Source organism: Nematolebias whitei, chromosome 1 (assembly GCF_014905685.2).
Source record: "Nematolebias whitei isolate Nwh7 chromosome 1, NemWhi1, whole genome shotgun sequence".
NCBI classification, from domain to species: Eukaryota; Metazoa; Chordata; class Actinopteri; order Cyprinodontiformes; family Rivulidae; genus Nematolebias; species Nematolebias whitei.
The window spans coordinates 63,425,417-63,448,853 of NC_056498.1; the positions used below are offsets into that span (position 1 = coordinate 63,425,417).

At 41.3% G+C, this 23,437-nt stretch overlaps 1 protein-coding gene across 1 annotated transcript in view; it reads right to left on the reverse strand.

Moving 5' to 3' along the window:
• The window catches only part of sorcs3b (sortilin related VPS10 domain containing receptor 3b), a 72,427-nt gene extending 61,874 nt beyond the window's left edge, over positions 1-10,553 (reverse strand). The window contains exon 1 of the mRNA XM_037679921.1: positions 9,867-10,553. Coding sequence (XP_037535849.1) covers positions 9,867-10,535 — 669 coding nt within the window. The 5' untranslated portion in view covers positions 10,536-10,553. The remainder of the gene's footprint in view (positions 1-9,866) is intronic.
• Between the last annotated feature and the right edge of the window lie 12,884 nt (positions 10,554-23,437).

Consider the following 23,437-nt stretch of genomic DNA (forward strand, 5'->3'; position numbering starts at 1 on the left):
TATACATATACATATATTTATATATACATATATTTATATATCAGTGGGTTAGGTTTAGGACTAAGGTGTGAATTGAGTGTGGGTTAGTTTTAGTGTTAGGTATGCTCTGTAATGTTTAGGTTTAGGATAAGGATTAGGGTTAGACTATACAAATGAATGAAAATGAGTGGAAGTCAGTGCAAAAAGCGAAAAAGACAAACTTGTGTATGTGTGTGTATGTGTGTGTATGTGTGTGTCCTTCTCTAAAGCAGACGGCCAAACCAACTCAGTCTTGGCTGTAACTTATCAACAATTGTGGGAGCAACCTGGCATGGAAATTTAAAGGGAAAATTAATTTTATCTTCATTCAAAGACCTAAACAAGTAACTGTTCCTCTATAAAGTATCTGTGTAAACTGTGCCTCCATGAAAACAACTTCCACTGATTTCCACTCATGAATTATAATAAATATTACTGATTCACAGGCTGGGAAGGATTTATTTCTGTACAGTAACATACAGAAGGACAATGTGGGTGGCAATTACTGAAACTTATGTGTCATTATTTCCTGCTGCTGACGGCGAAAAAGTTTTAATGTTGTTACTTGTGTTGGAGTTTGTGTTTCTGTTTGTTAGCAAAATATCTCCTGAACCACAAGACAAATTTTAATGAAACCATCAGTTAGTAATAATTATATATACAACTCAACTAGAGCCAACTCAGTAATACTTCACTCATAATGGCTGCCACAGCCAGTTGACCTAAGAAAAGACATAAATAGCCATAACTCAGGTAACATCACAGATATTGACCTAATAAAGTACTTGGTGTGACAATAGCTGAGACTAATCTCATCACAAATTCTGAGTGATAAATTGTGCAAGATTGGCTTTAACTGTTTGAAGTGTCTGTTAGCAATATCTCATGAAATGCAGAACAAATTTTAAATAAACCTTTTGTGAAATAAATACTGGATATACCTCTACAACTGATTAACTTGTTTAAAAGAGCCACAACAGTAAACATAGATATGGACATTATTCAGTCAATTTTACAGATATTATGCTACAATTTTGTGTGTCATTCTCAACACATTCTAATCATTTTGCAAAATCTTTGCCTAAAACTTTAGTTCAAATCCCGGTCCGGGGGCCCTTCTGGGTGGAGTTTACATGTTCTCTCCATGTATGCGTGGGGTTTCTCCAGGTGCTCCGGTTTCCTCCCACAGATCAAAAACATGCATGTTAGGCTGATTGGTAACTCTAAATTGTCCCTAGGTGTGAGTGAGAGAGTGAATGGTTGTTTGTCTCTATGTGGCCCTGTGATGGACTTGCGAGCTGTGCAGGGTGTACCCCACCCCTTGCACAGTGATTGCTGGACGTGGGCATCGGCGACCCCCGTGACTCAAAATGGAAGAAGCGGGTAAAAGATAATGGATGGATGGATGAATGGATGGATGGATGGATGGATGGATGGCTACAACTCCATCGTTATTGTGTGAATGCTTATGATGCATTCACACTATTGTGATCCATTTTTTTTTCTGTACATTTTTCGGTGCAATTCTCACAGTTTGTGTGCTATTTCAACAAATCATATATCAAAACGTTCAGCTCTTTCAGGACAATCTTGCTATGATTTTTGGTATTGGTGCAACTTTCATTTTTTGAAATATTATGCCTTTTCTGCCATTTTTTTTCTTCATAGAAAATGAATTGAGCTCATTTTACATCCTTCAAATCTTTAGATATGTTTACAACCTTTTACTGCTCCTTTCACATTTTGTTCTGGTTCAGTTTCTTTCAGCTTCTTTGTGCAAATGTAAACATTTTTCAGCTACTTTCAGCTAATGCCAACTAATTTTATTTTTATTTTTTTCTTACTGCTAATTTCATCTTATGCTTCTTTCAGTCTATTTCTGCAAATTTCAGCCTTTTTTTTTTTTTTTTACTATTTCAGCTCGTATTTTTTTTTACTATTTCAGCTCGTATATAGCTGTTTTATGCTAATTTAAGCTTTTTAGCTAAATCCACATATTTTGCATTTATTTAAACTTTTTCAGCCTAATTCAGCAAAAATGTGCTCACTGCTCTTCCGTCTTGGAATTTTAGCTTCTTTCTGCTATTTTTTTTAACTACTTTTCAGCCTTTTTTTTCCTATAATGTCAACTTTTTTCAGAATATTTCCACTTTTTTGTACTGATTTCTGCTTCTTTTAGGCTAACTGGACAAACATATTATTTTTGCTTTATTATGCTAATTTAAGCTTGTTCTACCTCTTCAGCTATCTTTTTAGCATATTTTAGCTGTTTTTCAGAGCATTTTCACATTTTTGTGCTCATTTCTGCTTATTTCAGCCTAATTTACTTCTTTCTACTTTCAGCTTGTCATGATCCTTTCAGCTTATTTTTGCTGGTTCCAGTTAGTTCAACTAGTATTTAGCTGTTTTTATGTAAATTTTAGCCTTTTCAGCTAATTCCACATTTTTGCAGCCATTACATTTATTTATTTATTTTTATTTTTTTTGCCTATTGCAGAAAAAAAAGTGCTCTCTCATCTTCCTCCTGGTAATTTGTTTCATTCTGCTTTTTTTTTTGTTTATTATTTTCAGTTTTTTTTTTCTAGTTTCAGATTTTTTTCAGATAATTTCGACTTTTTTGTGCTCATTTCTGCTTTTTTCAGCAGACACATTCTTTCTGCTTGTTCTTCCATTTCCCCTACATTTTAAAGCATTTTTAGCTAATTTTAGCTGTTTTCAGATAATGTTAAGTTTTTCATGCTAATTTCTGCTACTTTAAACCTAATGAACTTTTTTCTGCTAGTTTCAGCTTGTTAGACTCCTTTCCGCTTTATTCTGATAGTTTCAGCTTTTTCTGTTATTTCAGCTACTTTTAGCTGTTTTATGCAAAATTTAGATTTTTCAGCTTTCCCACTTTTTTTTTTTTTTTTTACTTATTTCAGTTCCATCCACTTCATGGTAGTTTAACTTTCTTTCTGCCTTTTCAGCTGGTTTTCAGCAGTTTTTTTTTTTTTTTTTTGCTTGTTTCAGCTTTTGTTTAGCTAATTTCCAAATTTTTGTGCTCATTAACCTAATTTCGTAAATATGTGTTCTTTCTGCTTTCTTCTGCTGACATAGGCTTGTTCTTCCATTTCAGCTGCATGTTTTAGCAAATTTCAGCTGTTTTTCAGCAAGGTCTTCAGCGATAAACTTTCACACTGCAATATCGCAGGAAATGCAATTTCTCTACTTAAACTTAAAATTATATTAGTATAAAACTCTGGCATTCCTTTAAGAAATGCCAGGTCATGTTTTTTTAATTAATATTATGGATTTGTTGTTGTAAATTGATGATCTAAAAAAATAAACCAAGATGAGTAAAACATGTCTGTGTTAACATTTGAGTCTCAAATGTGTATGAAGCACATGAAAAAGCAAAATAAGAATAATTTGGATTTACAGAAGCTGTAAAATGAGAGGACTTTCATCTTGAGTTCATGTATCTAGTGGAATTAGTTTCACTCTTCTAGTAACTACCTGTCCATTTCTTGTATCCTGAAACACAATTTCCATATGTATATTCATTAGAAAAATGTATTCACTGTGTAAAACACAGTGAAGGTCATCAGAAAAATGCACTCCTTCCCCGAATCAAAGCAAGTTACTAAAAATGTTTTATTCTAATCAAAAGGCTTTTGTGCCTTAATGAAGAAAGGCTAAGACAAGAAGGGAGAAAACTGCCGTTATAAGAAGTCATGTTTTAAAGCCCAACCCTCCAATAAATGCTTGTTTGCTGCTGATAAAGCTGAAGGTTGTGTCATCAAAGAATGCATCTCAAAAATAAGTAAACAGAGATTTTACTTTTACCTTTTGTGTCAATTCACAAACCAAAACCACTTTAGGCATGACTTAGTTTATTACAGTTTCTTGCGGAACTCATGTAAATAGTACATTCACACACCCAAAAATAAATAAATAAAATCAAAAGTTGTTACAAAAATGAGCAAAATGAAACTGCTGTTATTTTTGCAGCGATGTGACATTGGGATCAGTTATGGATCACAGAGTGCTCAGGGTGAAATGAAGCGTTTTAACCACCCCTGACTGTGATGTCTTGTTTCAAGATTTGTCAAAAAAATATATAAACATGGTCTCCATCAAATCATGAACTTCACAAAAGTTCTGACTCTGTAAGTAGGTAATGAGAAACAAGATGTCAGCATCAAACTGACCATCTTTGTTAACTGAGCTCTGTGAAAAAGTCCTCTCACCATGACCAGTTTGATAAAGGCACCAGGTTGGCATGGGGGCTGCACAGCTGCAGACAGAAAAGCTCTGCAGAAAGTGGTGAAGGCTGCACAGAAGACTGTTGGAGTCAGCCTCCCCACAATCACAGACATCTACACCTCCAGATGCAGGAAGAGGGCCACCTGCATCATGAAGGACCCCACTTACCCAGCACACACACTTTTTGCCCCACTCCGCTCAGGCAGGAGGTTGAGGAGCATTAAATGTAGAACCACTAGACTGAGGAACAGCTTCTACTCTGACACAGTTGACTCATAAATCCCAAATCAGGTAATCACTGTGAAAAAAATTAATCACTGTAATGCCACTTTGATTGGTGATATGTGCTGCTGATCTCATGCTGCTGATTATTTCATGCTGCTATATCCATTCGTACTCATCTACTCACAGAGACTCATGTTCGTGTTGCTGTTGTTCGACGTATTGTTTTGCACTATTAGTGTTTAGCGTATTTCTTAGTTTATATCTTAGAGCATATGTGTCAAACTCAAGGCCCGGGGGCCAAATTTGGCCCTCAGTGTCATCTAATCTGGCCCCCAAGATGATGTGTGAAACGTAAAACACTTCTAGCTCTTGTTTTTTTTCAGTAATCTTTGATTATGATGTTAAAAGCACAACAGAGAGCATCAAATGCTACCAATCAAACTCTTGTTGAGGAACCTGTGATCAAGAAAAGATGTTTGGTATCTGATTTGAGTTAATGCAGTTTCTGAAATTGGCCCTTAGTTTGGAAAAGTTTTTAATTTTGGCCCCCTACTGTAAGTGAGTTTGACACCCATGTCTTAGATCCTTATTACTGTTTCTTTTTACAATTTATATTTTGCTGTTGTTGGATGTAACTGGGACCCTGCGTAAACAATTTTGTCCCATCTTATGTATCACATGTGATGTGAATGATAATAAAACCTACTTGAACTTGAGGAATATTTACATTGCAGACTTGGCTAATGCTCCAATAGTATTTCTTCAAAATACTCATCACAATATTGGGGCCAAAATAAAACTCATAAAAAGTAAGTTTGATATTTCTAGGCAGCAGAACATGATATGGCTGGTCTTTCAGCTAATTGTTGTTTTTATGAGTTGACTGTTTACAGTAACTTATCATAAGAACAACCTTTAGTTTTAAACTAAAACCATTTTATGGTTGTTTTAGTCCAACCTTGAAAATAACAAATATGGTCAATCGAATGACAGTCAGTTACTACCATGCCAAATTTTAGGTCTATATCTGTGAAAATGACTGAGATATGGAAACAAACACATACACAAAAACCTACACAAAGACTCATGCAAAAACATTATCGCTTGCCTTTCCTGTCAGCGGCAGGCAATAATCCTGCAAACTGCTTCACATAAAAACATCCATTGCAACTGTTCAAGTTATTGCAGCAAAGTGGAAACAATCTCAGCAAAGGACGCATCCTCCTGTGCTGTGGCCACACTGAACGGATGTGAGCCCCGTGCAGCACACAGCTGCAGTTTCTGTCAGCATCTTACAATCACATCGGTGGACAGTGCACGCCAAAGGCTGCAAACAGGCGTGATTAATGAAGACCTAAAAGGGACAAACAGGTTGAGGACAAGCCTGCTTAAAAATATGTTGATTAGTTTTTACTCCACTGGTTAAAACTTTTAAATTAATCTTTAAAAAAATCTAACCACCATCAGCCAAAAGATGATTAAAAAAATGAAAAAAACTCCCAAGGGGTTGAAATTCTGCATGGAAATTTAACACAAAGCGTGGCACAGGGGGGAACTAATTTGTACTCAAGTGTGATATAAACCTGATTTTTTATTTTCATCAAGCATAACATGGATCGAAATCCCCTCAGATACCAAGCAGGGGGTCAGAGGATGATAAAAAGTTCATGAATCAAAAGCTTTATAACCTATCAACACCTCAGACTAAATATCAAAACTTTTTTTTTTTTTTTTACTAAATGTTGATAGTAAAACAAAAAAACTTTTTGCAAAGCTTAAAAAAACCACAATAATACCGTACTTGTCGCAGTACACATCGCACCGGCGTTTAAGTCACAGCAGTTTATGTCTAATAAAGTGGGAAAAAAACATAAATAAGTCGCTTCGCCGTATAAGTCACATCTATTATGCGTCACCGATGGTGCGTCACATTTGTTATGCGTCACTACTGACAACCCGGAAATGTGGGCCGGTGTTGTACCAAAAATCGATTGGTTGCCAAATGGTGGTCGCAAGAGTGTGCACGGGAGGACTTTAACAAGAATTTAACAAGATTAACACAAAAACAATTATTTGTTTGCTCGAAATTACAGCAAAGGTGCAGCTCAGATTAAATTTTCCTTAATAAATGCACTTTAATGGTCAAATCAGTTGCATTTCACCTGGGCGGAGCGGCTAAATGCAGCTGATTTGACATTTGCGCCAGGAGTTCCGGAGCGAGACAAAGCTGGCTTGGTATGGCAAGCCAGGTGTCTCATTAATAGACACTTTTACCTATTAATGAGACACTTGGCTTTGAATATTAGTTGAGGGCCCTCTAGTGGCTGAAAATGGTAGTGTTCAATATTTTCCATGTCAGAAAGAATGAAATAGTCAGATCTCAGCCAAAAATTGGGTTATAAATATGAGAAAAAAACATAAATACGTCGCTTCACTGTGTAAGTTGCAGGCATGCTAATTTATGCAAAAAAACTGCGATTTATACGGTGAAATTTACGGTAATTAAAAAAAACTGAAACTTTTCACTTTGCAGGGCCTGAACACCACCAGTGATAACTCTGAAGCTCTTCTCATCATCCTATAACAGTCAAACACCTCTGTGAATTGGGGACTCATTCTATTTGATTTTATGGATCAATGAATTTCTGGCATATTAAATGGAATAGCTGTCTATGTGATGAACCGCTTTGAAACACAGGTGTCCCCCTGGGCCATGTCATTTCCTCTTTTTTATTGTCTATTTATACGAATGAGATTATGTGCAACAATAATGGCCTCGCTTTGATTAAGCATTTTGACAACACGACCCAGGAGGCCGATTCGACTCTCAGTCAGTCATAGCAAAAAAATGTTATGGCAAAGCTGACAGTTCAGTTTGACTATTGGCACCTCAGAAAAAAAGAGCAAGCTTCATCAGTGTCTGGCCCCGCCTAAAGCAAGTGTCCAGCAGTGGGCCAGAATGGATAACCAAACCTTTACGCTCACGCCACAGGAACATTATTTACACTGACATGTAGCAGAAGCTTTGGCGATGTGTTGTCAATAGAGATGCTCATTATTGTCCTCAGCTCCAGTGCATTGCTCTGGTTTGATGAGCTGTCTGTGAGGAGCTTGCAAAAAATGGTCAATCAGGAATCCAGAATCATTTGGCTGCCAATAACCTCTCTGCTCATCAGCTGCTTAGGATTTCTGCCTTCAAACAGGGAGGGCTCGGCATCCCTAGAGTGTAGGTTGTGCTGCAACAGCTCTTTAAAAAGATTATCATCATAGTCATACCACAGCTTGAGTGCTCACGTGAGGTGAAGGACTTAAATATCGATTTGCCATGCACTAACATACTCAGCTGTTTGTTCGTTTTCTTAATCAGTTAGATTTTAAGGCACTATCATGAGTCGTTATATATCATCATTCATATTCAAGTCAGATTTAAGTAGAAATAGACATGCGCTGCCAATCAATACATGCAGTTAAGAATCATGAATTTAAGAAGGATTTTGGTGGGGTGTATGTTTTATTCCCTTGGTTGAGCCCAATCGATGTTATCTCTCTTAAAGTTGGAGGCCAGGGGGCCATGACTTCAGGCTTTGATGTCTAAGACAATCCCAGAAATCAAATGATCATTGGGAGACTGGCTCGTGGACAGAATTGAGGCTTCAGACGATGATGTTTTATATAAAAATTTTTTTATCAAATCTGAACTAAGGAGATCCCCTGCTGGCACTTTCACCATCACCTTCGACATCTTTCTCATTTTTCTTCTTGTGGGATGTGACATACTGGCCAAATCACAGGCCATGTCTTGGAGTGAAAATTTGATAGAACAGCCCTAGACCACAGGCCAGAAGTAATTTTCCTTCAAACGTCCCTTTAAGATTGAATTTATTATCAGTCATTTACATCTAATATAGCCTGAGCTCTAACCCATAAATTTAAGCTCGGCAGTTTTCACTCGTACTTTCGGGACCACAGACTGGAGTCCAGACTATATAAATCTCAAATGTTGACTGGCTGTGGTGACAAGCCCATCAGAGATGATCCAGTGAACACTGTTCTGCTGCACAAAAGGCTATCGATGGCAAAGACATCTTAAACCAACCACATATTTCACCACACAGCTCACATATGAGATTTTATGAGGCGCATATCTGGCCTGTCTTCGATAACACATCGACATAACTGAAAGTCTGCAATGCCTCCAACATTCTAATGTGCACCATAAAACTGAAAATGGAACAGATAAGGAAAGCAATTAAAGATGGAATTATCCAAACCAGCCAATATATTATATTGGACTCTATATATGCATCGTCTTCTTCTTTCTTTCTTTCTTTTCATCTTTACTGGGCCACAGGAATTTTTTTTAATGTTTCTGCTACATTCTTTTAACTAAATTACCTGAAGTGAAAAAACCAGAGCAGCGTGTTTCTTTTGTCCAAGGCTGTTTGTAGTTTGGAGATCTTCACACCTGATAAATGTGAGCACTTGCAAACATGTTTGAATGCTGAATATTTAAAGATTAAAATCTCCTTGGCTTTATCCCTGTGAAGGTAAAATTTGTGTGCATGCACAAGCCATGTGTGTGTGTGTGTGTGTGTGGGGGGGGGGATGTGTGTGTGTGGAATTAATGTGGATGCATACAGCAGTGTCGAGTCAAGCATCAAAGATGTGCTCAACTTAAATAAAATTACTGAGCTGATTCTGAGGCATCATTTTAACACGAATCACACAAAACAATGTTTCACCTCAATAATTAGCTCTTAAATGAGTAAAATGTCAATTACAAAAAGTGTGTTTCGTGTGCTAAGAGGTCACGTGGTGTTTCATCAGCATCACATTAGGGGTCAGGTTGGGCACAGCTCTTTTAATTGTCGCTACCACACCTTCCTGGGAGACTTCTTTTTTCTTTTCATAAATAATTAACGTGTTGTGATTGCTGCCAAAATCCCTCCCACAGTTGGATATCACGTCAAGTTTAAGTGCAGGTTAACTATCAGTTTGAATTTAATGTGATTAACAGTTTGTAGAAATAAATGAATCTCCCTCTGGTTTGAAAAATGTGAGTGCACAGCCACATAAATCAGGTAAATCGTGCACACAGGCGCGCAGTGTGCATGTTGTTTATCATATCCCTCACTAAGCAGGGAGGCAGTGACAGAAAACATTATTAATGTAAAAACTGAGAAGGGATGCACTCTATGTTCGATTTAAAGGTTTATTCAAATTGCCCTTCTGTGCGTAAAGTCGTGCGTAAAAACGTGGTACCGTGGAGGCTTAATTTTTTACACACAAAAAATCATAATAAAAGAAACATTAGGGACGGTTTAAGTGTTTTAATGACTCCTTTGTGTGTTTGTGTTTCTGAAAAACTCTTAACTCACACTGCTGTTGTGGCCGGACCAGTGCACCATCGCCTGGTTGTGCGCCGAGTCTCCCGACAAGGCAAAAGTCGAGGTGTCCAGGTGCGGCTCACTTTGCCTCGGGCTTGACCCTCTGGCTTCTTCCCCAGCGCGCCTGTACTCGGTTCTCGACTTGGAAGCACCTTGGACACTTTCCACGGACCTCTCTGGTGACTGCGCCTCTCCACTTAAACTCCTATCCACGTCGTCGTTGTACGCTGCGCCCACGCTTCTTTTCATTTTCTTCCCCCTGACAGAAACTGTGCGCTCTGGTGGTTTATTCTCTCCAGGTCGCGCCGTTGTGCTGTTACCACACTTTTTCCCAGGCATTTGAAGCTCGTTGGAATAGTTTGCTTCGATGCCGACCTGTGTCTTATTCACTGTTTGGTTCTCTTCCAGCGCACTGCTCGGCTTTAAAGTGGCGGCTGCCTCCGTTTTGAACCAGTTTAAAACTTCATCTCTGTTGTCGACATTAGGCGAGACTTTGATCCCCGCTGTGTTTTTAGCAAAACGAGCCTCCAGCTGAGCCACATCCAAATGATCAAATCTGTTGACTGATCTGTGAAAAGTTATGTCCGCTTGAGCCCCAAACTTGAGGTGAAAAGTGGCGCAAGATAAAAGAAAAACACTCCAAAATGCCCAAAGTGCCATTGTGCGCTCCCAAGCTCAGTTCAGGAGTGAAAAATGAAAAGATCGAAGCTGCTTCAAGTCAGACACATTCAGGGGATCATCTTCACCAGCAGAAAGTCCTTCAGCAGACCCGCTCACGTCCAAGTATTTGTCAAAGTGAAAGGATCAGTTGGGGAGGCGCTGCGCATCAGGCGAGCGCGCCAACGGAGAGGAACTGCAGGAGCTGTTAGACTATAGAGCTCACGAGGAGGTCTGAAGCAGGGAGGGTTGGGGGGACTGAAACCCTGAAATTATTCCACGATCTTAGCTTTAATTCATCTTTTCTTGCTCCTGTAAACCTTCGAAAGTTATCCAGACGAGCGCTTGATGGACTCAAGAGACGACCAAAAATAAATAAATAACTAATTTGTGCTTTGCATAACTGCGTTCACTCTGTGGAACACGACAGGGGAGAAGCATCTTGTGCTGGCATCAATCACCACCAGATTCACCTGTCAACTCTGCGTGTGCCAGACTACATTTAGAGAAATTCATTTGGACTTCTAATAAAGCTGGAAATTTACTGAGCTGGGGGTGCTGAAGGTGTGCAAGACCCTAAAAAAATGTCCATTAACACATTTATAGTTCAGGCCTTCTGCACACCGAGTTAGTCTATAAAATGTTTGATAATATCTTCATGAATTGTGACCGCAAAAAATAAAATAAAATAAAAACAAAAACTCACTCAGATTTCCCATTAGTTGTTCATTTTTTTTTACAGTGAGCATCAGAAAAATCAAACATCTTCAAAATCAATATGCTATTTGAAAGGTATTAATTGCAATTAGCAGTGCCAAATGAATCCTGCAAGGCAGTTCCTACTTCCTGCTGACAGAGCTCCTGTTTTGTTGCAGAAATTGAAAGTCAGCATCTTAACAAAAAGGAAAAGGAAAAAAATAATAAAGTTATTATGATGCTTGTTAACGAGGAACTAAAACATACAGTAGATAAATGTGCGTCAGCTGCCAGACATCTCCCCAGGGGACAACCATAGAGGGGGAAATTTTCACTTTCCTCAAGGACAACAAGAACATCATAAAAGCGGAACAAAGAATTTAACCTTGTATGTTGTGTGTTACATATATTTTGCCAAAAATGAGGAAAGCAGTGTCATGTCAAGATCAAATCAACTGAACCTCATTAATTTAGAGTACATGTTAAGACAGTTATGATAAAGGTTATTGTTCTTTCAGCTGTTCCCTGGCAGGGATTGCCACTGCAAATAAACTGTCCTGAAAGATTGTGCAATCGTTTAGTGGTGTACGCTCTTCCTGATGCAACCCGGGCTCGAACCCACAGCTTCATAATTACAATATGCAGCACTGATCCTTGAGCTACTGCAGCCACACGTATAATAAAATTAAAAGCCCAAAATTCTGTCTTAGTCTTTATCTGATAGAAAAATTAATTGTAATGTGATTCTCTTCTGTGGCTCCACTATCTTTGTCTAAACCAGCTCTGAGGCAACTTTATTGGACAAAAATGATGAGGGAAATGACCATTTTTTGAATCATCCAAGCAGAAACCAACTACAAACAGTCCACCTGAAGATCTGATGCTCAGTGTTGTGTTTACTGCTGAGAAAAGCACCTTCTGATCTTCCTACATTCACAGGCAGTGCAGTACAAACAGCATTTAGAAGGCCAGTCAGAGGTTTCAGCCTCCTCAGAGGCTTCACTTTTTGGTCACAGCAGTTTTTTTTTCTCTTTTGCTTTTTGGCATGGCTGTACAAACAAATTGAGATTCATACAAGTGAGGGTTCTGGGCAGCAGGTGCTACTGTTGCAACTCCGTCGCCTGCCAGACAGCTAACTCTCATTCCCGCCAGAACGCCTCTGCAATGAGGGGGTAATTGGACCGATCACACTCTGTTTATCCATTATGCTGCTAAAATGAAGTGGGTTGTCCCCAAACGTGGTGTGACAGGCCAGTGATGAAGGAGAAGCCGCTTCCATCAATGACACATCTTTTATTCTGTGCTAACCTTAGACTGGAAGTGCCTCCATTGTTTACTTCTTGGTGTATCTATGTGAGGAAGACTAATAGGAAGACAAAGGCAGAGTTGCATTAAGAGTCATCCAAAGAAACACTTGGAGAAAGCATTTTAATGTGCATGTGCGTCAGTCTCCCGCATCATGGTGAGAGTTTAAGTCTTGACAAGGATTATTACACATATTCTTAGGTGGAGAACTTACAATCTGCATTGACCCGGTGGGGAAAAATAGAAAAAGAAAGATTACACAAGAGTAAAAGCTGTGTAATCTATAGCTCATTTAATGTTATGGCTTTCCCACCCAATATAGATCATTAGCAGGACCATCAGATGTAATCATCCCATTTTTGTTGGCGCACGGTGCAGACAGTCCCTGCAAACTGGTAACATCCACTCTCTTGTTTCCTCCGAGAACCGGGAGCAAACTTTAAAGCTTTCAGGACAAAATCCCATTTGTGCATTCGCTGTCTGCATCCCAGGCTTGTTAGTTCCAACACTTCAGTGATCCCGGTGGAGCAGACGCACACGCAGTAGCTAGAACCATAATGGCCATCAACCAGACAGCTCACACTTGCACGCAGGAGATGAACAGCAAGGTGCACTCCCAACTCAGCTATACCCAAGCCATAAAAAAAAGGTTTTATTTTATTGCAGATGGCAAAACACTTATTTTGTACTTCCTTCATCATCCAGATGAAAGACAAGCATTTTAAACTCACAGTGGGAGAAGTAGTTTAGGACCGTTTGCAGCTACATTAAACTGGCCCTGTCACAGAAAATATAATTTTCCTCCTTTTTGTGCCACCATCTCATTCATGTCTTTGTTCATGATGAACACAAGAACAATACTGTCAGCATTTCAACATTACCCTCCTAAAGTTATGGTTTACTCATCTGCAATGAGCAAAATGTTATAAATGCACCGGGCCAATATTAGTTACTGCCCCTTTATCAATATTCATGGTTATCTGGGTATTTCTTTTTGCTGATTGCAGCTTGGAATGTTATGGTTGGGCTATAGGGTCAATTTCCATTGTATTGGGAAACTGAGAGGCAGTGGAGTTAAAAGCACAAGCTGTCAGTGTAGCAGAGAAATTGCAAGCCAAACGTTACATTATCTTGATCAATTTTTTACCAAGGATATAAAGTGCCTCTGATTGCAGTCTTGTCTGTTATTTTTGCAGCTTTACACAACTAATCTGGCCACAGGAAAAGGTTATGTCTGACAGCAGCAAATTTAAGGTTCAGTGGAAAACTTTTTATCCAATTTTTCATAACAAAAGGTGAATATTTCAAAGTTGCAAAATATTGGATTTGTTCTAAAAATGAATTAAAGGCACCGGAATTTCTGTCCAGAATTGTAACAGAAGAGGTAGAATACAGCTTGGCAGCACTTTTAATGCTGTCAAAAGAGGGAACTGTTTAGCATTGTACTTGGACTTGTTTGCCCGGCAATATCTTATCCTACAACTTTAGAGTTAGTTTTATCTAGAACATGCCCTTTACGCTCACATATGGGAAAGGCAGGCTTCTTAAAGCTCCTTTATTCACCTGCACAAATTTAACTTAAATTAAAAATGTTCTATCGTGAAGGGAGACAGAAGAACCAGTCCACTCAGGACACTCAAAATCTTTTGTTAAAAACTGCCCCAGCTATTGCAAAATAATGCACCAAAAGCTAAGAAGTTTTGGGTGACATCATAGCGTATCTTAATTTGCCTCCTTCAAAACGCATCAAAAATGTGTTTAGATATGTACAGTACTTCACACACAAAATATATATTTTTGATCGCCCAGCTCCATACCTTAAAGAAATCCTATTAATAGAGTGTTTTATAGACTGCAGGTTGTGTGTCCAGAGGTTTACAAATCTTCAGTTATCAGGCTCTAAGTGCATTTAGAAGGCAGACACTCTGTATAAAATATTCCTCTTCCAAAAAGCTTTAAAACGTCTTTTGGTGGCAGTCCCATAATGGGCTGACCCCATGAAACCGAGTTTGTTACATTTAAATTGGACACAGATTGATGTGAACTGTACTAAATGTGACTCTCTCAGTGAATTGGACTACACATTGCTGCATTTGAATTGGACCAAATTACTTTATAGCCTTCTAATAACCACCGACAATACATAAATAGACAAAATTCCTTTTGATTTTTAAATTTAATCAAATGCCACCACTGTTTTACAGTGCTTGTACCTGTAGATTTGTGGCAGAAATTTTCAGCTTAAAGCAAGAAATATATTTGACTGTTTCATGCTGCAGCAGCAGAGATGCTACCATGGAGCAGATGGAGAGCTCCACTCAACGGATCCAGCCTCAGGCCTTGCTCCCTCAGCTGTCAGCACTGAACTCACAGGATATAGCATGCAGTGGCCCAACATGCCCCTGCTCTTTACTCACCATAAACAGGGTCCCTGTGATGCAAAGAGGATGTTTTAAAGTGAGTAGAGTACACAGCAGGGACATTTTATTCAATTCAGTTTTTATCCTTTTGAAATGTTATCAACTTTACTTTAAAGATAAACTAAAACTACTTTGAAAAGGAAACAAACTGAGCTGTGGGTAACTTACCTGCAGTAGACAATTGTCCAGACTTTCTTTGTCTGCAGAATGTTAAATGTTAGGCTAAACGATCAGAACAGGGCCATGAAGAAAAGAATGATAAATGTAAACAAAAACTACTTAAAATGGGAACACAATTCAGAAGACTTTTATGGACAAACAAAAAACAAGGAACTCAGTGTCCTTGGCCCTGACGTGGGTTACCGGAGCCCCACCCTGGAGCCAAGCCTGGCAGAGGGGCTCGTCGGCAGACACCTGGTGACCGGGTCTCTAACCATGGGGCCCAGTCAGGCTCAGCCCGAAGGACAAACATGGGTTTGCCTTCCTGTAGGTCCACCACTTGCAGGAAGAGCCATACAAGTCGGGTGCATGATGCCATGGGCAATGGCCGAAGGCAGTGGCAATGGCCAGAGGCAGTCGCCTTGGTGTTCTGACCCTGGCTTACCAAAGCTGGCTCTTGGGACATGGAATAACCTATCTGATGGGGAAGGAGCCTGAGCTTGTGTGAGAGGTTGAGAGATACCGACTAGATATAGTTGGGCTCACCTCGACAAACAGCATGGACTCTGGAACTGATCTCCTTGAGAGGGGTTGGACTTTATTCCACTCTGGAGTTGCCCGTGGTGAGCGGCGCCGAGCTGGTGTTGGTCTACTTTTTTGACTTTGTAGTGTGTCATCTGATTTGTGGCCATTTGTTTTGGACACTCAGGTGAAGAGAGGAGCTAAGCAGTCAACTGATCACTACCTGGTAATGAGTTAGGCCAGATGGCGGGAGAAGATATACCCAGTAGAGCCAAATGTTTAGTGAGGGTTTGCTGGGAACGCCTGGTAGAAGAACCCATCAGAAAGATCTTCAACTCGCACGTCCGGTAGAGCTTAACTTTCATCCCATCTGAGGTGGGGGACATTGAGTCAGAGTAGGCCATGTTCCGCACCTCACCTGTTGAAGTAGCTGCCTTGACCTGTGGCTGCAAGGTTGTCAGTGCTTCTCGCGGTGGCCATCTTTGAACTCGATGGTGGACACCCCAGGTTAGCAAAGCTGTTAAGCTGAAGAAGGAGTCCTAATGGGCCTTGTTAGCTGGTGGGACCTCCAGAGGCAGCTGAGGAGTACTAGATGGCCAAACGGTGTGCAACCTTGGCTGGTGCTGAGGCAAAAGCCCACATGTGGGAGGAGTGAGGTGAGACCTTGGATAAAGACTCTCAGTCCACTCCGAGGAGATTCTGGAAAACCATCAGGTGGCTGAGAAGGGGTAAACAGTGCTTTACTAACACTTTTCAGTAAAGGTGGGATGCTGTTGACCTCAACCACTGATGTTGTCAGGAGGTGGAAAAAATATTTCTCGGACCTTCTCAATCCCACTGGCACGTCTTCCATGGAGGAAGCTGGGTAGCATTGTCAAAGCACATTAAATGCTTTCCCTGCTTCTGCCTGCATTGGACCCTGCTCTCATGTCGGAAATTTTGTGATCTCACCTGTTTGGGTCATCAGTTGCGCACGTCCACTGGGTGCAGCGGCTGAAGTCAACTTGTGCGATGGATTGCTGGCAGTAGTCCATCTGAAGCTTTCCTGAACTTTTTACGTCTTTCAACTGGCCGATCAGCTTGTGGTCAAATGGTCACATGTAGCAGGTGTAGTATGGCACGCCATGTTTGGATATATTGAATCATCGGTTGCGTGTGTCCCTGACGCAATAAAAAGCCTGACACTGTCCCGGCCCCCACACATTAGGCACATCATTATGGCCCGGCCCAATCCAAATCTGGGTTGGGTGGGGGTGGGCACCGTTTTTGGGTTAGAAATGACAGCTCTAAAGCAGGGTCCAGGGACTTTGGGGTTGGTCTATCCATAACTGTTGCTGAGGTCGCTGAGATAGTTAAAAAGCTCAGAGGCATCAGGACTCTGGGATTGAATGAGATTCACTCTAATTTCCTTAAGGCTCTGGATGTTGTGGGGCTGTCTTGGTTGACACACCTTTGAAACATCACATGGATATCGGGGTTCGTGCCACTGAACTGGCAGGCTGGGGTGGTGTTCTCCTCTTGAAAAAAATGGGAATGGAAGGTGTACTCTAATTATAGGGGCATATTTTAGTCTCCCTGGTAAGATTTATTCAGGGGTACTGGAGAAGCGAGTCAGATCATTGGTCGAACCTCAGATCCAGGAGGAACAATGTGGGTTCTGTCCTGTCCATGGAACACTAGATCAGCTCTTTACCCTCACTGGGGTCCTCAAGGGTTCATGGAAGTTTGCCCATCCAGTCTATATGTTTTGTTGACTTAGAGAGAACTTTTGACCATGTTCCTTGAAGTACATTGTGGGGGTGCTTTGTGAGTATGGGATTGGGGGCCCATTGCTATGAGCCAGGCGTGTCAAACCCACTTACAAAAGGGGGCCAACATTAAAATATTTTTCAAACTAAGGGCCCATTTCAGAATCTGCATTAACTCAAATTAGATGACCAACATCTTTTCTTGGTTGCAGGTTCCTCAACAAGAGTTTAATTGGTCTCATTTGACGTTCTCTGTTGCACTTTTGACAGCATAATCAAAGATTACTGAAAAAAATTAAAGTGGTTAAAGTATTTTACATTTAAAATAACATCTTGGGGGCCAGATAAGATGTCAACGAGGGCCACATTTGGCCCCCGGGCTTTGAGTTTGACACATAATGTTGGATAAATTAAAAACGTTATCATTTAAAACTGTTTTTAGACTTCTTACTATTTTGCTTAAAACTCCAGCCGTGTGAACTAAAGCCCAGCTGAAACCCCAGACATCCAGAGTTTTGTTCTCAGCTCATGTGCATGTGTAGTAAGTCCATAGACCTTGGGTTTTTAAACAACCTTGTCTGTTATTCAGATCTGACCTCGCTACTCTGCTCGTATCAATCTGTCTGTTAGTAATCATTTTTGTGTCTCCGCTGCATCTGAGAAATCTGTATCTGCTGATTTGTGCCCCCCCCCCCCAATAAAATACGAGCATCCCAGTCGGACCGTCAGACTTCTTCCTTTGACGTTTGGTCAGGTCAAGAACTCCCACCTCTGCAGAGGCGCTTATCAAAATCGTACACTCTGTCTTGTGTGAATTCTTTACAAAAGTGTTACGAGGAAAAAACCCTTTCACATATGTTATGAGCTGTTCGTTCCCTATACAAGCAGTGTGAGAGTTTTGTTCGCTTTGCCGGTAATAAGTCTGATCCCGTCAGGGTGAGAGCTGGTCTCTGCCAGGGCTGCCCATTGTCACCAATTCTGTTAATACGTTTTTTCTCGAATTTCTTGATTCATCCAGAGGGAGGAAGGATTGTGGTTCGGTGACCTCAGGATTCCATCTCTGCTCTTTGCAGATGATGTGGTCCTGTTGGCATTACTGTCCCGTGATCTCCATGTCTCACTGGAGTGGTTCACAGCCAAGTGTGAAACAGCTGGGATGAGAATCTAAACCTCCAAATCTGAGGCTATTGTCCTCAGTCGGAAAAGGGTGGGTTGCTCTTTTCATGCTGAGGGAGAGGTTATGCCTTAAGTGGAGGGCTTCAAGTATCTCAGGGTTTTGTTCACGAGTGAGGGAAGAATGGAACATGAGATTGACAGACATATTGGTACAGCATCTGCAGTATTTGCAGGCGCCGGTCCATTGTCGTGAAGAGTGAGCTGAGCTGTAAAGCAAAGCTCTCTGTTTACTGATCGGTCTACGTTCCTATCCTCACCTATGGCCACAAAATTTGGGTAGGGACCGGAAGAATGAGAACGTGGATACAGGTGGTTGAAATGAGTTTCTTCAGCAGGGTAGCTGGAGTCTCCCTTAGAGATAGGGTGATAAGTTCAGTTATCCGTTAGAGACTCAGAATAGAAATGCTACTCCTCCACATCGAGAGTAGCCAGTTGAGGTGGTTCGGGCATTTGGTATGGATGCTTCCTGGATGCCTCTCTAGGGAGGTGCTTCGGGCATGTCCGACTGGGAGGAGACCCTGGGTAAGACCCAGGACATGCTGGAGAGACTGCATTTCTTGGTTGGCCTGGGAATGCCTTGGGGTCCTACCAGAAGAGCTAGAAGAGGTGGCTGTGGAAGGAGATGGGCCTCCCTGCTCCAGCTGCTGCCCCTGCGACCTGACTTTGGAACCAGTGAAAGATAATGGATGGATGGATGGATGGATAGATGGACAGATGGATGGATGGATGGATGGATGGATGGACGGATGGATGGATGGATAAAATTTTAAGATAAAGTAAGTGCAACACTGAGGGTTTTTACACTGGCTTATTTTCACAAGGAACCCCAAAATGTAATGTTTTAGGTGTGAATACTTCAACATTTTTCTCATGGTCTTATTTGGATCATTTGTTAGCTTGATTTCATCACTTCAACGTGTTGCAGTTTGCAAAGAATTTGAAATGGGACAAAAATTATACTCTAGTTTTAAGTGTATTGTAGATATGTTTACTATCCATCCATCCATCCATCCACCCATCAATTATCTTCCGTTTGTTCCAAAGTCGGGTTGTGGGGGTAGCAGCTTGAACAGGGAGGCCCAAACATCTCTTTTCACATTCACCTCTTCTAGCTATTCTAGGGGGACCCCAAGGCATTCCCAGGCCAACCAAGAGACATAATATCTCCAGCGTGTCCTGGGTCTTCCCTGGGGTCACCTCCCAGTCAGACATGCACATCAGTAGAGAGGCGTCCAGTGGTCTACCTTAACAAATGCCAAAACCACCTCAACTGGTTCCTCTTGAAGTGGAGGAGCAGCAGTTCTACTCTGTCTCTCCCAGATAACTGAACTTATCACCCCATCTCTAATGGAGAGTCCAGTTCCCTAAGGAGGAAACTCATTTCAACCACCTGTATCTGTGATCTCATTCTTTTGGTCATTACCCAGAGCTCGTAGCCGTAGGTGAGTGTAGGAATGTAGACTGACTGGTAAACAGAGAACTTTGCCTTACCGTTCAGCTCCCTCTTCAACACAACGGACTGGTCCAGAGTCCACAATACTGCAGAAGCTGCACCAATCCATCTGCCGATCTCATGCTCCATTCTTCCCTCACTCATGAACAAAACCCCAAGGTACTTGAACTCCTCCACTTCAGACAGAACATCATCCTCAGCCTAAAGACAGCAATCCACCCTTTTCCGGTTGAGGACCATGGCCTCAGAATTGGAGGTGCTGATTCTCATCCCAGCCGCTTCACACTCAACTGAGAACCACTCCAGTGAGAGCTGAAGATCACAGCCGCTTCACACTCAACTGAGAACCACTCCAGTGAGAGCTGAAGATCACAGCATGATGATGACAAACAGGACCACATCATCTACAAAGAGCAGAGATGGAATCTGAGTCCACCGAGCCAGAATCCTTCCTCCCCATGGCTGCATCAAGAAAATCTTCCCATTAAAGTTATGAACAGAATCGGTGACAATGGGCCGGCAATGCGAACCAAACTCTCGCACCGCTTGTATAGGGACCGAACAGCCCATAACAATGGGGCCCCCAATCCCATACTCAGGGAGCACCTCCCACAGTGTATTTTTTTTTCATTTAGCCTTTATTTATCCAGGTTAGTCTCATTGAGCCACGAGAACTCATTTTCAAGAGAGACCTGTTTAGGGAGCACATAGTGGGGGTTAAGGGCCTTGCTCATGGGCCCAGAGTGGGGCGAATGATGGTGGGGGCAAGTGTGAGTATTTCACCTACCCCACCCACAATTTTGATGTTGTCGGGGCTGGGGCGTGAACCGGCGATCTTCGGATCACAGGCCCACCTCTCTAACCTCTGCGCCGTGTCCCAACAAATACAGTTGAATGCCTTCTCCAAGTCCACAAAACACATGTAGACTGGATGGGGAAACTCCCATAACCCCTAGAGGACCCTAGTGAGGGTAAAGAGCTGGTCCAGTGTTCCTTGGCCAGGACAAAACCCGCATTGTTCCTCCTGGATCTGAGGTTCGACCAATGATCAGACTAGCTTCTCTAGTACCCCTGAATAGACCTTACCAGGGAGGCTAAGGAGAGTTATGCCCAGTTGGAGCACATCCTCCAGTCCCCTTTTTTGAAGAGGGGAACCACCACCCCAGTTTACCAATCCAGTGGCACTGCCCCAGATGCCCAAGCGGCATTGCAAAGGCGTGTCAACCAAGACAGCTCCACAACAACCAGAGCCTTAAGGAAATCTGGGCGAATTTTATCCCCCCCAGAGCCCTACCGCCATGGAACTTTAGAACTACCTCAGCGACATCAGCCACGGTTATGGACAGGCCAACTTCAAAGTCCCCCGACTTAACTTTCTCCATGGAAGACCTGCCAGTAGGATTGAGAAAGTCCGAGAAGTATTCCTTCCACCTCCCGATGACATCACTGGTTGAGGTCAACAGCACACCACTTTCACTGAATACAGTGTTAGTAAAGTGCTGTTTTTCCCTCCTCAGCCACCTGACGGTTTGCCAGAATCTCCTCGGAGCTGACTGAGAGTTGTTATCCCATGTCTCACAGAACTCCTCCCACCTCCGAGCTTTTGCCTCAGCAATAGCTAAGGCTGCAGACCACTTGGCCCTCTGGTAGATATGGTAGATATGGTTATATGCACCATAAACTAAATAAATAAAATAACCTGATTGCAACTAAAAAAAAGCATTATTTCTGATCATATTACCTAGAATAAGGTCAACTTAAAAGTAGATAATGGCCACAATTGTTAAAATCAAATAAGTCCGTATTCTTTTCCATTGTGGGACATGTAAACACTTTGTTCACAATACAACTGCAGCTTTCAAGTCTTCTTTTAATTCAACCTTTATTTAGACAGATAAGTCACAATGAGCCTAGAAGACTCATTTACAAGTGAGATCTGTTTAGACAGACAAAAAATAGTGAAACTGGACACATGTAGGAATTGGAGGTGAAATAATTCCTATCAGACTTTTTCTTCTTGCCTGAGAAGAAAAACTCTGATATTAAAAAACACCTCGCACAAACAAGCACATAGTGACGTAGACATTCTGCAGAGGGGGGAGACGATGAGAGCGGTGAGCAATGTCTGTAGATGCTCTCAAGGGCACTGTAAGAGTTCTGATAAGGATGGAATAATCAGCCAGTATCCTTCGGTGAGATCAGTAAACATTCTCGAGGGATGTCGTGGAATGGCCAAGGATAACGTCTATGAGAATCCAAAAGTCTGAAATATGATACAATGTTTATTCAGCTGGTTTCATCTGGTTATCAGTTGGACATTCCTTAGGGAGGGGGTGGTGAGCATCAGATCACATGTTCTCCAGGCAAATTCAGATAAGATGGCCTTCAAGGCCAGCCAAGGGAGCTAAATTCAGATAAACACACAGTTGTTTTGGGGACAAGCAGAACTTAATAATAATAATAATGTCATGTAGTGAACTAGGCCTCCGACCAAAACCTGTCTCTGAAGATCTTCATGGGACAGGAACTGTTATTTCATTGATTTTAATCCAGAAATACAAATTAGCTCATCCAGAGACTGTCTAATTGTATCCAGAATTAATCAATTGAAAGAACACTCTTTTTTTACATTATCATTACTATTTTACAATATCTAGATAATCAAAAGTGTGTTTAGTTCATATCATTTCTAATGTTAAAAGTAAACCACTCACTTAAATCAACTGTGAAACAGTATTAATGATTTTTAAACCTCATTAGACTTAGAAATCAAGTTAAATGTCTATTTACCATACCATACCATACCAATTTATTTATATAGCACTTAAAACAGCAACAAGGCCAACCAAAGTGCTGTACAAAAGAACACAAACATGCACAGCGGACAGGAAAACATAAAATAGAAATACAGATACAAATAGCAGCAGAAGCTAACTAAAATGGCCAACAGAGTAGAGAACAGACCGGACCAAAACAAATCACACCGTGTTAAAGGCAAGCGAATAGAAGTGGGTCTTCAAGCGAGACTTAAAGACTGAGAGTGTGGGAGCCTGCCGGACACTCAGTGGCAACTCATTCCACAGTCGTGGACCTGCAACAGAGAAAGCCCTGTCACCTCTGAGCTTACGACGGGTTTCTGGGACTGAGAGAAGCATCTGGTCTGCTGACCTCAGAGAGCGCGGTGGGACATATGGCTGCAGAAGATCAGTGAGATAGGTTGGGGCGGAACTGTTCAGTGATTTAAAAACATACATGAGAATTTTGAAATGGATCCGAAGGTGAATGGGTAGCCAGTGCAGGGAGGCCAAAACTGGCGTGATGTGCTCTCTATAGCCTGTACCAGTTAAAAATCGGGCTGCAGCATTTTGGACCAGTTGTAGACGAGCAATGGAGGACTGACTGATTCCAAACAGAAGTGAATTGCAG